The 15,509-nt window shown below is 36.3% G+C and overlaps 2 protein-coding genes across 2 annotated transcripts; both read right to left on the bottom strand.

Moving 5' to 3' along the window:
• Positions 1-4,947: 4,947 nt before the first annotated feature.
• Positions 4,948-12,382, bottom strand: LOC135597136 (peroxisome biogenesis factor 10-like). Its single transcript, XM_065089688.1, has 11 exons — positions 12,145-12,382; positions 12,017-12,048; positions 10,405-10,494; positions 9,257-9,351; positions 8,933-9,137; positions 8,652-8,721; positions 8,410-8,488; positions 8,122-8,255; positions 6,924-7,021; positions 6,538-6,629; positions 4,948-5,448 (listed from the first exon to the last, which is right to left on the bottom strand). Exons 1-11 carry the CDS (start codon positions 12,329-12,331, stop codon positions 5,346-5,348), a joined length of 1,185 nt encoding a protein of 394 aa, XP_064945760.1. The 5' UTR covers positions 12,332-12,382; the 3' UTR covers positions 4,948-5,345.
• A 1,343-nt stretch (positions 12,383-13,725) lies between these two features.
• Positions 13,726-14,739, bottom strand: LOC108952070 (uncharacterized). The gene has a single exon (XM_018821982.2). The coding sequence runs from the start codon at positions 14,737-14,739 to the stop codon at positions 13,726-13,728; it is 1,014 nt and encodes a 337-aa protein (XP_018677527.2).
• Positions 14,740-15,509: the final 770 nt, after the last annotated feature.

Raw genomic sequence — 15,509 nt, 5'->3', positions numbered from 1 at the left:
ACGTCCGAGTTTCCATCCATATCTTCGTCCCATCTAAATAGAGAACGAGGGAGGAGACGAGAAAAACTTAAAATTTGAATTTATATAATATATATTTAAATTTGCATATCAAGTTAATTTATTTTCTCACATTTAATATGTATTATTTTACACATCTCAAATGGCATGGCATATAAAAAACACGACCTAGAAATCAAGGTTAATGCTCCAACAGCAACCTCTTTATACGTGAAAGCTTGCTTTGATGCTTTTATTCTTGCATGCATAGTGGGGGCTGGCTATGTTGGTGCCCCCTCATCCTAGCCTTTGGGTTTAATACCCTCATCAACTGGTGCCTGCAAAAGTGTTAATAAACAATGCCCCTATTTATGAGCATCTACAATCTTAACTCAAACATTTTGGGTCCATTCTACTGATACTGAAGCAAATTTTAAGATGCCTAAGATATTGACCTCTGTATGAATTATTGAACCCACAACACTGACACATCTGTAAGAAGATGATGTTTTTTTTGTCTTTTGTTTGCATGTTAGAATTTTAATGATCTTCTCAAGACATGAAGTGAAGTAAGAACAGATCCTCCGACGGACGACCACTCGGGAGTGTGATCTAAAAGCTAAGATCATCCTAAAAGAAATTGTGATGTCCTCCGAGACAAGTCAAAAGACAAAAAAAAAAAAAAAAGGATTGTGAGAGTGGCTCTTTTCACATGTCCAATGAGTGATAGTGAGAGAAGGTGGAGATTGCTTTGAGCCTGAAATATTAAAAAGGATGATTCCACTCTCCCAGGCTTCCTCCCATTTAATGTGCCTAACAAAGGTAAAATATGATGTCAGTTGTGATCAGAGGTCTGCAATATTCTATCATGAGAATTTCATATCAGGTGTTGTCTTGAAAGGATTATAAAATGACACAGAGAAGAAGACATTATTGTTCTAAAGACTATGATGATGACTGTGGAAGTTGGATTGCATTATCTTGAGAAGTCGACAGCCATCAGCTTAAGAAGAAGGCATAATTGTTCTTCTACTCATGTCAAAGCCACACAAAGAGGGGAAGAAAAAGGACTCAGAAATCATCAGCCCAGCATAAGTACATAATGATGAGTTTGTGACATGGAAAGTGCTTCATTAAATCAAATTACTTCACCCCAGCTACCACCATTTGCTCTAAGTGAAAGTAACATTTTGGCCACTACACCTCCTCCTTGTGGTTGCTTACTTCCTTCCTCTTCCCACCACCGTTTGGCATCATGCTGAGTGGCCCTCGAAGAAAAGAACAAAGAAAAATTCTCCTGATCTTATGATTCTCACTCCCTTCCATCGACTATACGCATGTGTTCTGCAAAGCAAGTTGTGAAACAGAGTAATAAAACCATGTAGCTGATTGATGTGTGAGCATCGAAACTTTCCTTGTCTTGGTTCCAAATTGCAGCAGCAGCAGCAGCAGCAAATTTGGCTACTACCAAAGGCAAATGGGAGATCATCACAAGATCTGCTAACGAGAAAGAAGCTGAGAATTAAACATCTCAAAAGAGCATCCAGTGTATTCATCCATAGCTTCCATTGTTTCCGTGAATCAAACAAGTAATCCGTCCAACCATCCATCCATCCAACCAAAACAAAAAAGGAAGATCGCAAGAAGCAGGTACAATTTCAGAACGTCCAAGGGTTGAAGGTGAGGCAGTGTCAGAATCTTTAACCATACACATCCACAACTAAATGATGCAAAAGCCTTTTTCAGTGTCTCTTAGGAGGACACAGTTCGGCAAGTGTCAAACAATGAACCACAATGCGCACACTGCCGTGCCGACACACCCCCATGGTGCCATTCTCCACAGTACTCCTTCCACCTTGAACATTCGACGTGGCATGGGAGTGGTACTCGGGGGAAGAACAGCCAAACTCATCCTGATGCCGAAATAATCACGGTGTTGGGGCTGAGGAGCTGATGGGACCACCGTCGAGACAGGGTTTGGAACCTGAGGCATTCCGGCACCATCAAGGCCGAGCATCAAAGTTATTGTCGTTAGCATAAAATCTGTAATTATGTTATTTATAATATAAAAATAATCTTTTATTTCAGAATTAAAATCAAATAAAATTAAATATAATAATATCTAATTTTATTTTTATTCAGAAGAATAAACATTATCTAATGACGTAATCGTCGAATCTAAGATATCAATCTGCAAAGAAAATTAGATCCTTCTTCTCTCTTCTTATACTTTCATAAGACCACTTAGATTAATGGATCAAGATTGAAAAAAAAACCTTAATCTCTCTTGTGTTAAGGAAGCGTCCCCCGATCCTCTTGCTAAGATGTCGCGACTCATGAAGGTATGATTATGATGGTGCAAATCAAATCAGTAAACTAAAGTTTGACTTTGCATATCTCGATAGAGAGAGTATAGTAGCAAAGACTACAAAGATCAGAATGTTTTAGCCAAGTCAAAATTTCAAGCTAACTAAAAACGCATGCAAAAAATAAATGTCCTTATTTTCTAAGCAGACACGCATGCAAGAGAAGATATCAAGAAACATCGATTGATTAAGTACTTGGGATGCAATGAATATGAGCAAACAATGTCACGATACTGCTAAACCAGTCTAAAAAATTTCATTTTCAGAGAAGAGGCGAGACTGAGGAAATTTTGCTGTACCGATTAGGAATTTAATATATGATGGGGGCATGAAAAACAGAGGTTACAGCATCTGTGATGAACAGAGGCCATTTATAAGATAATATTATTACGTGAAACTGTGATGAACAGTGAGTCTCAAAAATTCCTAATTGCTGTACCAATTAGGAATTTTGCTGTACATGAAACTGTGATGAACAGAGGCCATTTATAAGATATTATTACGTAGGGTTCGTACCTTTTGAAACTAAAAGAAAGAGAAAGACCAATCATAAATGCTGTAATAAATTTGTACCTTTCGAGTCCTCACAAAGTTTGAAACGTAGGAACACTAAACTAAAAATATAAATGGTCAATAATAATAATAATAATAAACTAAAAGTATTAATGAACCTTTATGCAATGATCGATGTGTCAATATAGATCGGTCCAATCTCGAATACGCATGGTTGTCCATACGGATACTCGGGTGAAGGAAGCGAGCATAGGGTCGGGTTGAGTATGAGCCTCATCTCCCGAGTGCAGTCTTCTCTCTAAGCGAGTGACCTACTTCTTCGTCGTCGAGCTCCTGCACGTAGGCCGAGGTCGGGATGAGGATTTTCCGACTTAACCCTTCCGAAGATTAAGTTAGTATTGAGTGGAGTTAGGGAGAGTTAAGGTGTTCAAACTCCAACTCTGACGGTGGCCAGGAGATCAAAGTTGACCAAGAAAATTAATGAAGAAATTATCGCTTTAGACGATGACATTGACTTAAGTCGTGCCACTTGTTGTACTATGACCAACGTCCTTCGAGCTTTGTTTTTGTTTTCGGATGTTAATAAAAATAATAACATCAATATGTGTATAAAAAAAAATTATTTTTACATGTTTGAAAATGGTTTTTAGTATAACAGTCGACATCCATTCAACAAATTTATGAGTTTATAAAAATATAAAATACTTGAAACACTCCTTAACTTATCAAGTTTTTAAAAGATATTAAGGTTTTAGATTAAATTAAGGTTTTTCTAAAAGAAGAACTTTGAGGTAAAATATGTTTCTTGTAATATGTTTTTCTTCTTATTATAATATTGTAGCACTAAGCACTATATGTAAAGGCATCGATGTGAGCTTCAATGCCATGATATCCAGAGAAAACTATTCGTAATGGGCCAATATCATCAATTTGACCACTAGTCTGCCACATTGTCTTTATTTAATCCAAGTGGGATCATTATTCTCACATGTCTCCAACACTATCTTCTAGAGAGAGAATCGATGTAAGCTTTGCTTGGATTATTCTTTGCTAAAGAGAGATTTCTCTCATTTTTCTTTTACATTAAAAGAACAGTTGCAGTATTATTATATGAGCATTAGAAATGTAGGGATCCAACTAGGAAAACATATTCAACAATTTTGAACTTGAAGGTGAAGTTCTTCTGTTTTTTTCTGATTTCTTGCATTATTACCCAAAAAATACCCAAAATGGTGAAGTTTTTCCAAGTCATTTGTGTGGTGGGTTTGAGTTCTACTGTTGCAGTCTTACCATAGTGTTTTGTTCCCATTGTCAACTAAAATATAATCGATTATATGGATGAGAGTTCGTCCAATAATTATTTCTTTGCTTGTTTGACTTCCGACATGGATTTGGCATCTGCAACAGAAAACAACAAAAATAGTCGACCATTAAAGCAAAAAGAGGAAATGTTTACGAGGACTTTTGACTTTGGTGCATGACATACGCCAATGTGGTCCATTCGACACAGGAGAAAATGTAATCGCCAACAAAATGTTTGTTGACGGATGGATTAGAAATCAATGCTATGATACTTTAAGATGAATTAAAAACCACAGGAAGATGGTAATTAACATGACAAATATTGATTTTTTTTTGCTTGATTGTTTTGAAATGTATAGGAAGGGATCAATGTTGAGCCATCTTCCTCAGATGTGCACATCAGAACATCTATTTCTTGTCCTCACTATCCTCATTGCAGTACTTATCTAGATGTTCCATGTGTTTGTATTTGCAATTAATATAGCATTTTACATGTAAAATAATATACTCAAAGCACAATATTTCATGACAAAGTGAACAACATACCAATAATTATCTTTTATCCTTTTGAGATAAAAAGAGTTCTATCTATTACTGTTTTTCTTTGATTCCCTTGTTGGGGAGTGCCATCAATGCATAAAAAATAAACAATGGGAATGTTATTGAAAGAAGTCAATAAAAAAGATCTTTTTACTCTTTTACAAAAAGATGGCACCAGTCACCATTCATCAGATAAATGCTCGATAAATCTTCTCATAACAAAAGTCAATAAAGCAGATAGTTTTTATGCTTTATTTTAAAAAAAAAATGCACTAGTTACATTTATCAAACAGTTTTGTTATGATTGCAACACTGAATCTTTACTAGTACATGCAAATGAATCCACATTTTTATAAAATTTATGAAGACAATCATCATCCAAGCATAGTGACCTTTTGTCGATCTGACTGGAGATGCAACTTTGCCTGAGTGCCATCAGCATGCTTCTTGAACTGCACCAAGTCAAAGCTTGCTCAAGTTTGCACATCTTTGAGATAACTCTACCATTGAAGTGGTGATTGGCTTGTCTCATCTGGTGACTGGTGTTCATTGACATCTTCCCCCAGTTCCCTCGAATACAAAATTGAATTTTTACCTTCTCCAAATTCCATTGTGGACCGATTGGTGTTAAAAGTCAGCATGATATATGCAAACTAAACTTGAGTGAGTTATGGGAGTTCGGCAGAGCGGGCATTCAGGCTTTTCATTGCACCATTCCATGATGCAGTTCCTGCAAACAACATACACAACAACATGAACCACTGGATACACCAGCACTCAAATATGTTGGCTCACCAAGCATGAATACAGCTAATTCAAAAATATGTGAAAATTCTGAAATTTCGCTAGAATCTAACAAAGTTGCAATTGTCTTTAATGAGCAATAGCAATCAATCTCTAAAGAAACTACTGCACAGGAGATGCTTTGTTACTTCAAAGAGAACTTAGTTTTTGAGAACAACAGAAGCATCAAAGTCGGTCACCATTTTCTCGCAAAATTTGAAAATAGAATGCAGTAAAAGCAAATCCCAGAAGACCCCACAAAAGGTGTCCCCAGAATAAGGTCATTAGAAAAAAGAAAACTGAGGGGAGTAGAAAATAAAAGATCAAGTGGAAACCTTGAATCTCATAACTTTCATTGCACATAAACACACAATTGGGAACTGGTAATTCCCATAGAGGAAAAGAAAATCCAAGAATCATCATATCAATATTTTTGTTTAAGTTTATCTACCTCAATAATGTATAGAGCAGGGCAAGATTTAAAGTCTTGGTCTATCCATTTTGACACCTTATGAGACTGACACAATGCCAATGTACTTGGCAATATATCTACTTGTACTATGTGATATCACTGAAAAAATAAAAAAAAAAATCAATACCAACTGATTCCAAGCCATATAATCCAGTTTAGTCATTGTCGAACCCATAAACATAGAAAAATTTGTCACATGCAGTGCTTTTATTATATTTGTGTAATAAGTGTTCAGATGAAAATAAATAATAATGTCATTACAATTAGATCATTAGATATTACAGCTACTGTCAAATTAACATACCATAAAAGAATACACCCACCTGTAACATGCCAAGCCTTCCCACAAGTGAATTGGTTCAAAAAAGAATTCTGTTAAAGATGGTCCCACATTTATAACCCTACAATATCTCTGTCCCTGAGGTAAACCACCACAGGGTAATGAACTCATATGTTGGATGTCTATCAGATATGTTGATTCTTACAAGAATGACTATCTAATATCCCTGAGAACACAAAACAAGAACTTTCTGGATAAGTTAAGATTTAAGATATGTGGAGTACCAGCAGAAGACATGGCCACAGGGTGTTGCCGTAGGATGTTGGCGTGAACTGAGGCAAAGGGTACATTTGCTCATGCCACCTGATGACTGGGGCTGAAACCAGAAAAAAAATAACTTATTATTACTAACAATATCTCTCATATCATTAGATGCAAAAGAAATTCTGTATAGTTCTTTAGAGACAACACCAAATGTAAATAGCAGCACATAATTGATATTAATCACAAATATCCTCTGTCAAGAGTCAAAGTATTTGTGCTTTCTGATGACCAACTTAAAAGTTTATTGTACACCAATATAAAGTGCACTGCAAGAGATTTGAGATTTATTGCAAATGTGTATTTATGCAAGTGCTGGCATACATAACATTGCTTGAAAGAATAGTACCTCCGAAAGAGCAAAGGAATCAGTGGCCCAACTGCCTTTATTAGAGTTATTATCAGGTATCGGATTGCCATCTTCATTCAGAACAGGCAAATCTCGACCTGCAGTACATTAATATGTCAAAAACTACCATAGGCAGATGCACAAATGGACAGCTAAAAATTCCAGCTAAGTTGAACTGATCATCTATTTATTTCTTAAATTAAGTACTGGTCAAACATACAGTAAAAAATAATGAGAATTATTTGGAGAAACTTTGGTTACAAGAGAACTAAAAGAAAGCAAGACACTGAAAATGGTGATGTGCTATTAATGTCACACTATCAAGGACACAGACATGTTTCCCTTCACAACACCTAGTTCAGTTAGTTGTTCTGCTATCAGTAATGATAAGATACCTCTTTTCTAATGAAAAACACACAAATCACTATTTGGTTATGTTTTTTAAAGCACTCCGGTCCCCAAGTCCGTGTTAGTGTCTGGAGGATTAGTTTCACAAAGGGCCATCTAAAACCATGTTAGTATTGGCCATCTAAAACAAAGGGCCCCTAGCAAAAAATCATGAAATTTTTTTTTTCACTATTACACTAAAAGTCATCTTACAATCTACAAATTTCTTTTTAATAACAGTACATTTTTTACAATAAATTAATGAACACGATCATCATGTTAGTATTGGTATCATCATGTTTATCTTGTGAATATTCACTTTCAGCACTCTCCATCTTAATATTAACATGATTATTATGTCCTTTTATTTAATTATATTATGAGTCTTGAAGAATTGGACCCTCCAATTCTTTGGACAAATTCCATCATCGCACAATATTCACACTGAATTGTCCAACCTTAGAGTTTTGGACAATAACATTTAGATATTTAAAGCTTGAGATTTTGCTCACTACCTTCCCATCTTCAACCTTTAAGATGTAAAATAGAAAGATAATATCTCTTCTCCAAATTCTCCTTAAGTGTTAAACTTCATGGTGTCCTAAGCATATGAAGAAGATGCATGGATTTAGTGTCTGCTTTTCCTCCCTCAAAATGAACTCTTAACACTCAGCACTGCTTGAGACAACTAAGACCTTTTCTAGACCTTCTGTTGAACAGCATATAAGTTTGCATTAAATGAGTAAAACCAATTATAAGTTTTATCAGATGACTTTTAAAAACAGAGATAATCAGAGAACAGATATCCTACCTGAGGATGACTGGTGGCTTCCAAGAGATGTATGATGAACAGAAGTTGTAATTGAAGACAGATTACTTCTCCGTAATCCTTCAGCTCCAAGAATACAAAGCTGAATTAACAGGAATACACCCAAAATTTGGTATCTGCAGAAGGCATGCCAGGATAGTATTCTCTAAATCATAATCACATTTAAGAAAAATGCTGACTACATTTTGTAAACAAAACACAAAAATATTAAAAAAAACCACTGAAAATTAGGGCATATTAGAAAGCATCTTAAATTCAGTGGCTTGGTACCTAGGCCTTTGGTTTGATGGCTTCCCAATAAAAACGTAGCGGATGCCTGCTGCACGTTTTGACACATGATAATACAACCCTGAAAAACACACATGATAGAAAGAAAATTAATTGCATGAAGTTGCAAAAACACATAAGCAGAATGTAGAATTAAATTATTTGTTAGCTAGTTCGCTTTAGAACTAAATATTTGAGACAAGCAAATTCTGATTGGTTCAAGTATTTGTGCAACATGGAGTTACCTTCAAAGTAAAAAAACATTAGGTTTGTACGAAGAGCCAACTGTAGAACCTCACGAGCAAATGGAAGCACCTACGTTTTATAGAAATAATGATTTCATGCTTCATATAAAAAAATATTCAGTTAAATGTTTAACCCAACAATTAACAAGAGCAAAAAAAAACCCTCAGTACATGTTGTAAACATATTGTCGTCTGACCGAATATATGATAAATGATACTGCTTAAAAAATAAAAATGAATTAGCAATATCAGCAGACAGCTAGGATGTGTTATTGATGTACCGACGGCCACTTCTGAAGTATCCACAACCATAAACCATGGATATTCTCTCTCAACCTTGATATAGTTGATAAAGACACAGTTGCTGAAGATGAGCTCTCGGGAGTATCAGAAATTTGCACTTGGGCTCTTCTTGGGTTGTTGTTTCCGTAAATCTCATCAAAGTGTGATTCAGCCAAAATGATACCACGGGCAGCCATCCTAGAGCTGTAAGATAGTTATGGATTAGTGGGACAAGTAGCCTAAGGAAATTTTTACAACATCAAGGATTGTGTAGTCCAATAAGCAAATGCAACAAAAAAGGAGAAAACAGAACACCACCAGACCTGATTCTTTCTGCAAGATAAGGAACTGCAGTCTGGTATACAATAAAAAGCATTCGTCTTGCTGGTGTCGGTGACAATCCGTATGAACTTGCAACCTAAATGATCCAATTACAAAGTCAGGATTAGCTCATCTCTTAAATATCCACAAATACCAAATTTGTTAATTACTTTCGGATATGCGAAAGCACGGTTCTACTTTATAATTTAACTTTGTAAGTACATTTTACTCAACCAGCTTTGCAAAGTCTACTAGGCATCGTTTGCATTAAATCTCTTAAATCAACAAAGAAAAAGGCAGTCCTAAAACATTTCTCTTGGACCAAATAAGGACTTCTTCTCATTCGAGATATAGTGTCATAGGCAATTAAGCAACCCATTACTGTACTGAGTCCAATGAGTTAAAGTAAAGAAAAGGTAAATAGTACAAGCTGTTTGTTCCAAAATAGATTAGATCCTACTGAAAAAGAAAGGAAATGATTATTCTTCCTGGACATTCAAGAATCATATCTTTAATCAAAATGCCTTAGCAGAGTCTAAGAACCTAAAGAATGACTAATTCACAATAATTTAATAAGACAAAATCATTATGATCAACTAGAGATACGTAGCAACTGTTCAGATTTTATCTTAACAACTTTGTTTTCATGTCCTCGTTAGAAAGATTAAACATCCAAACCAATTGACTAACCTGTTTACAAGGGAGGCACGAGTGTTATCATCTCAAAAGCATGAACCACACATAAGAAAGAACTAAATATCTATAACTACATTCTTCTAAAATCTGAAAAATAGGGTTCATGTGAAGAGTCAACTGAGAAGCCGGAAACGTATCTCTCATATAATATATTTGTATTATTTTCCTCTCAATCAAAAATAAAAAATTTGACTGGACCATGTGTCATTTCCTGTCTTTAAAAGTGAATATGAATATCAAATAGAGAGAGAAGTTCACAAAGTAATCTATTTCTTAGCCCTTGCTTATAAATGACATTTTGCTCAAATATTCCTGTGCTGAATGATAAATGTATATGGTGTCACACTGTGAAGAGACTCTCAAAGTATTTATTCAAGTAATAAAACAAGTGCCAATTATTTGCCCAGCAAAACAAAAGAACAAAATTATCATCAATGCAGCAAGATGCATATACCTGACAAACATCACAATACTCTTCCCCCAGAGTCTGCTGTCCAGAACCAGTTGTCAATATATAATAAAGTGTCTGGCCTAATAGCTTTATCTGCAGGATATTTAACAAAGATAAACAGTGATACCCCTTGCAATAATGAAGAGAATGGAATGGAGTAAAGTACTATCACAGTATCATCCAAATTCCAAGGAATGAACTCCTTTATTTGTTTTATGACGATTTGTAGTAGTAGCCTAGCATAAGAAAGAGGCAACCATTGTTCCAGGCATTAGTATGTTGATTGTCAACATCATTTCTCAAACACTGAAAACAACTACATAGCCATATAACTAAATTACTTGTCACGGTGTTGATTCTGGCCAGACGCTTGGCATGCTTAATTTAAAATGAACAAAGTCTAGTGAGTTATGGATCTTCTTGTAAGGCATGAGATGATAAACCCATCAGCCATGATAGACAATAAAAAAGGAAAAACTGTTTAACTTACATAAACAAAATCCAAAGTATTTAGGTAAATCTTCTTTGTGAAATGGGATGATGATTTTGGAGAAGCCTAAGATATAACAGAACCTGATGAGTATCTCGATTCATGTATATGCTTAATTTAAAATGAACAAAGTTTAGCGAGTTACGGATCTTCTTGTAAGGCGTGAGATGATAAACCCATCACCCATGATAGACAATATAAAAGGAAAAACTGCTTAACTTACATAAAAAATCAAAGTATTTAGGTAAATCTTCTTTGCAAAATGGGATGATGATTTTGGACAAGCCTAAGATATAACAGAACCTGGTGAGTATCTCGATTCATGCATACAATCGCTTAGGAGGTTCTATATATTCTCTTCCATTTATGTTTTGATAACACCATTCTAAATAACAGATGAAGTGATATTAGGTTAAACTTACATTAATAACTTCTCTTTATATGATAAAGCAGCCCAAAAGCAAACTGACAGTAACTCAGACAAGAAATTGACTGATTAATTAAAAACTTTGTGCCATGATTTCTGCAAAAGTACATCATGCAGGTACCTAGAATGTCAAGTCCAAATCTACTACATATGATAAACGATCTTGGATGAGGGATAGGAAGATTTACAACAGGAGCCCCAAGTTTTCGGAACTCACATGAGCCTGTAGTGGCCTTCCTATATAATAACCACGTAATAACTTGAGGAAAACAAACCCGATGGCATTAGATGAGCAAGAGATTATAAAGATGAGGATGGAAGGCCGCAGAGCAGTCTCAAGGCCTCCAATTTTTCTATCGTGCATCCAAACTTAAATAATCATCTTTCTTTTTTGGTGAGCTAGAACTGGAAGTTCACCGGTGAAGAACCGCCAAGGTGAATTTCGTATAAGTTGTTTTGTTTATACTTGTTCACTGTGCAAACCCAGATTCTTTGTCAAATCAACAAAGAGAATTTATTTCAATAGATGCACAAACAACAGGTGAGTAAGAAATCTATTTTTTGATTTGTCATCCAGTACATGTTGCAACTTTTGTTCAATTCATTCTTTCTATAGTATTGAGTCCCCTAATTTGAGCTAACAATGAGAAAACCGAATAAACGAAGAAAAAAGGGCATCTTTTAGCAACGAGACTTGCCTCGCTCTGGTATGCCACAGCAACCCTGGTGCCTAAACAAGAGAACAACCACACAAATAAGCAACGACTGACTTAAAAGAATGTGGAACGGCGGGGGGATTGAGGAGAGGAAGGCAAATCCAGCTGACCGAAGAGGTGGCGAAATGCGTCGCGGCAGGCGTCGTGGACGTACGCGGCGTAGTGATCATCCTTTTCCGCGGCCCGCATGATCTCCGGCTGTGCCGCCGGGGTGAACCTCCTCTCCCCCACCGCCGCCGCCGACCGGGAGCTCGGCCCGGCCTCCCCGCCTCCACTGCCGCTCGTTTCACCTCTCATGTTCTCTTTCCCTTTCCTTTGCCCTTACCCTCGCTTGTGGCTACTGCGATCGGAAACCCCAAAACACTATATATATATATACATACATACATACATACATATATATATATATATATATATATATATATATATATATATATATATATATATATATATATATATATATACATACATATATATATATATGTATATGTATATGTATATATATATATATGTATATATATATGTATATATATGTATATATATATATATACATATATATACATATTTATATATACATATATATACATATTTATATATATATGTATATGTATATACATATGTATATTTGTATATGTATATACACATCATATGTATATACATGTATATATATATATGTATATACATATACATATGTATATATATATATATAATATATATATAAACGAAATATATTTTATTTAGATTTTCCGACCGGCGTTCTGTTCTTTACTTAATTCCTACTCCCTTTTGCCTCCCTTTTTCTCTTTTTATAACATCAGTTATGTTTTTTTGATATTATTAAAAATACATAAGAATAATAAGCATTTTTTAATATTTCTCTAATTTATTTTTGTTGTCTTTTATTAGAGTTATAGTTTGTTGAAAATATGTCAAAAACACTATAAGCATATTGAAAAACACCGTAGTTAAATTATTTGAATGCCTATTTTATTAAATGGATAATCATATTCAAAAATGATATTTTCTTAAATATTTTTATTTAGAAAAAATAAATATTAAAATAATTTGACTTCTACGAGAGTTATAATATTGTTTTCGAGAATACTATAATTTTATTATAAAATACTATAGTGGAAGAAAATAGATTAAAAACAAGTAAATGGAATTAGAGACATATGATTAGAATTTAAGGAGCTCATCCCATTGTATGGAGTAGAGCTAAAAAAGGGTTAACTCAAATGGTATCCATCTATCTTCCAATGTTATGACTTCAAATCTACAGGTCAACAACCTTAATCAAAATTCTATCAGATCTCTAAATATCTTATCCAAAATTATAGCACGATATAACCAAGAACACGTCAAAGACAGCATGTGTTCCATCATCAACACAAGCTGACGATGGCCTCCATGTTTTGACTTAGGTCAATGAGTTATCGATAGCATTTGTCAACCTGGAGAAAGGAATAAGTCAACATAACGTTATTTCAACGAGATCATAGCAGCATTGCCCTTCTCTCTCTTTCTCTCTCTCTCTCTGTCTCTCATATTAAGCAAATAACCAAAAGGATCATAGAACAGTATGAAAAAGCAAGATTACAAGTACGAGTTGGGGTCTTTTTATTACACCAAACGAGGAGAAGAGAGTGGGACAGAGAACAAACACCTTGCAAGGACAAGGCTAGGAAGAACTACTTGATGAGAAGGTTCCCCAGCGGTACTCCGACGTTGGCACCTGCTGCGTTGAGCCCAACTCTCAGCACAAACTTGCCCGCGACACGGCCCCGTTTGGTCCACTGGCGCTGCAACTGGCGGCCAGAGCTGCTGCCAGTGTCCTTCTCCTGGTCTTGGATCTGAAGGCTCCCTGCGCCGACTTCTATGGAAACACCGGCGCACTGTGGGTGGAGGTCGACTCGGCACGACGCGCATCGGTAACGCCATATCTTGATGTCCTCCTTGCACGCCTCGCAGACGCCGGGGAGATGCGGGACGAGCGCCAGCTCATGGTCAGGGTGGAACGAAGCGCCGCTCGCCGTGGGCGGCAGCAGCGCGCACATCGGGTGGTAGTTCACCAGGCACGACTTGCAATGGTAGAACGAGGCACCCAGCTTCGTGAAGCAAAGCAGGCATTTGCCCTCTGATCCCTGCGCTTCATCAGCTCTCGAGGATAACTTCAGATCATGCTGCGGGTGGCCGAAGAAGGAGACGGTGAGAGGTAAACCGGGTAAGGCACACTGCGGGTGGAGGTCCACTCCGCATGGCGCGCACCGGTAGCGCCATAACTTGATGCTCTCCTTGCACTCGAGGCAAACGCCGGGGAGATGCGGGACCAGCGCCAGCTCATGCTCCGGGTGCGACGCTGACTCAGTCAGCGTGGGCGACAGCTGCGCGCACATCGGATGGTAGCTAAGCAGGCACGCCTTGCAGTGGTAGAACGTGGCATCCAGCTTCTCGAAGCAAAGCTTGCACTCGCCCTCTGATCCCTTCACTTCGTCGACCTTGGAGACTAACGTCAGATCATGCTGCGGGTGGGCGAAGAAGGAGACGGTCTGGGGTAAACTCGAACAGGAGGAATCGTTGTGGTCGTCGACGTCGCAGGGGGTGGAAGCCGGAGACTCGGAGCTGTCATCGGTGGAACCGCCGGTCGTGCTCATCTCGGCCGGGGGTTTCTCGGCACGACTACTGGAACGGAGTATCTTCTTCATCTTTCCCTCTTTCTTGCACTGTGTTCCTATTCGTATTACGGGATCAAACACATACACACACACATATAGAGAGAGAGAGAGAGAGGGAGAGAGAGAGAGAATTATATTGTGATCATGTGATCGAGGGATAAAAATTCAGCATTTTCTTTAACTCCTTTTCATTTTTGTGTTTCCATTTTGTTCTCTCTTTCTTTCTTTTTGGTCTTTCCATTTCAGTTCTAAGTTGACCATTTTTATTTAACCTAGTTTAATGTTTTTTATGGTTTAACTCTTATGGGTTACTAATTCATTGAGGACCTAAAACAATCGCTTATATTATATTTTATATGATAATATTTTTCTTTATTACTTCTCTCTTTCTCGCGTTTACCAATCAAGCTCGAAGTATAGTACATCATCATCATATTAATGTTTATATATTAAAATTTAACGGATGATATTTCAAACCCTTAATCTTTTGTAGGTGGATAAAATAGATTATAATCAAACTAATATTTTAAGTATAAAAAACTATCGAATATATTTCAAATCCTCAACTATTATTATGTGAATTCGACTAATATCCTAAGTGTAAAATTAATTGATAAGTGGATATAATATACTTCTAATAGACTAATATTTTAACTCTAATATTTATTGAATGAGTATTTCGTTAGTATATCACCAAAAATGCCTTTGATGTAAAAGATTATTAGATGAAATTTTAAATCCTCGATATTTAATAAGTAGGCATCAAATATTATTATCGGTTCTTGGTATAAGCATATTAT

The sequence above is a fragment of the Musa acuminata genome, chromosome BXJ1-11 (assembly GCF_036884655.1).
Source record: "Musa acuminata AAA Group cultivar baxijiao chromosome BXJ1-11, Cavendish_Baxijiao_AAA, whole genome shotgun sequence".
NCBI classification, from domain to species: domain Eukaryota; kingdom Viridiplantae; phylum Streptophyta; class Magnoliopsida; order Zingiberales; family Musaceae; genus Musa; species Musa acuminata.
This window is presented reverse-complemented; position numbering and strand designations above follow the sequence as displayed.

Coding starts and splice junctions, on each gene's coding strand:
- LOC108952070 (XM_018821982.2), bottom strand. CDS start 14,739: ATGAAGAAGATACTCCGTTCCAGTAGTCGTGCCGAGAAACCCCCGGCC.
- LOC135597136 (XM_065089688.1), bottom strand. CDS start 12,331: ATGAGAGGTGAAACGAGCGGCAGTGGAGGCGGGGAGGCCGGGCCGAGC. Junction 8,489..8,651: donor AATGTTTTTTTACTTTGAAG/GTAACTCCATGT, acceptor TGTGTTTTTCAG/GGTTGTATTATCATGTGTCA. Junction 5,449..6,537: donor TGTGGCCATGTCTTCTGCTG/GTACTCCACATA, acceptor TGTTGTTTGCAG/GAACTGCATCATGGAATGGT.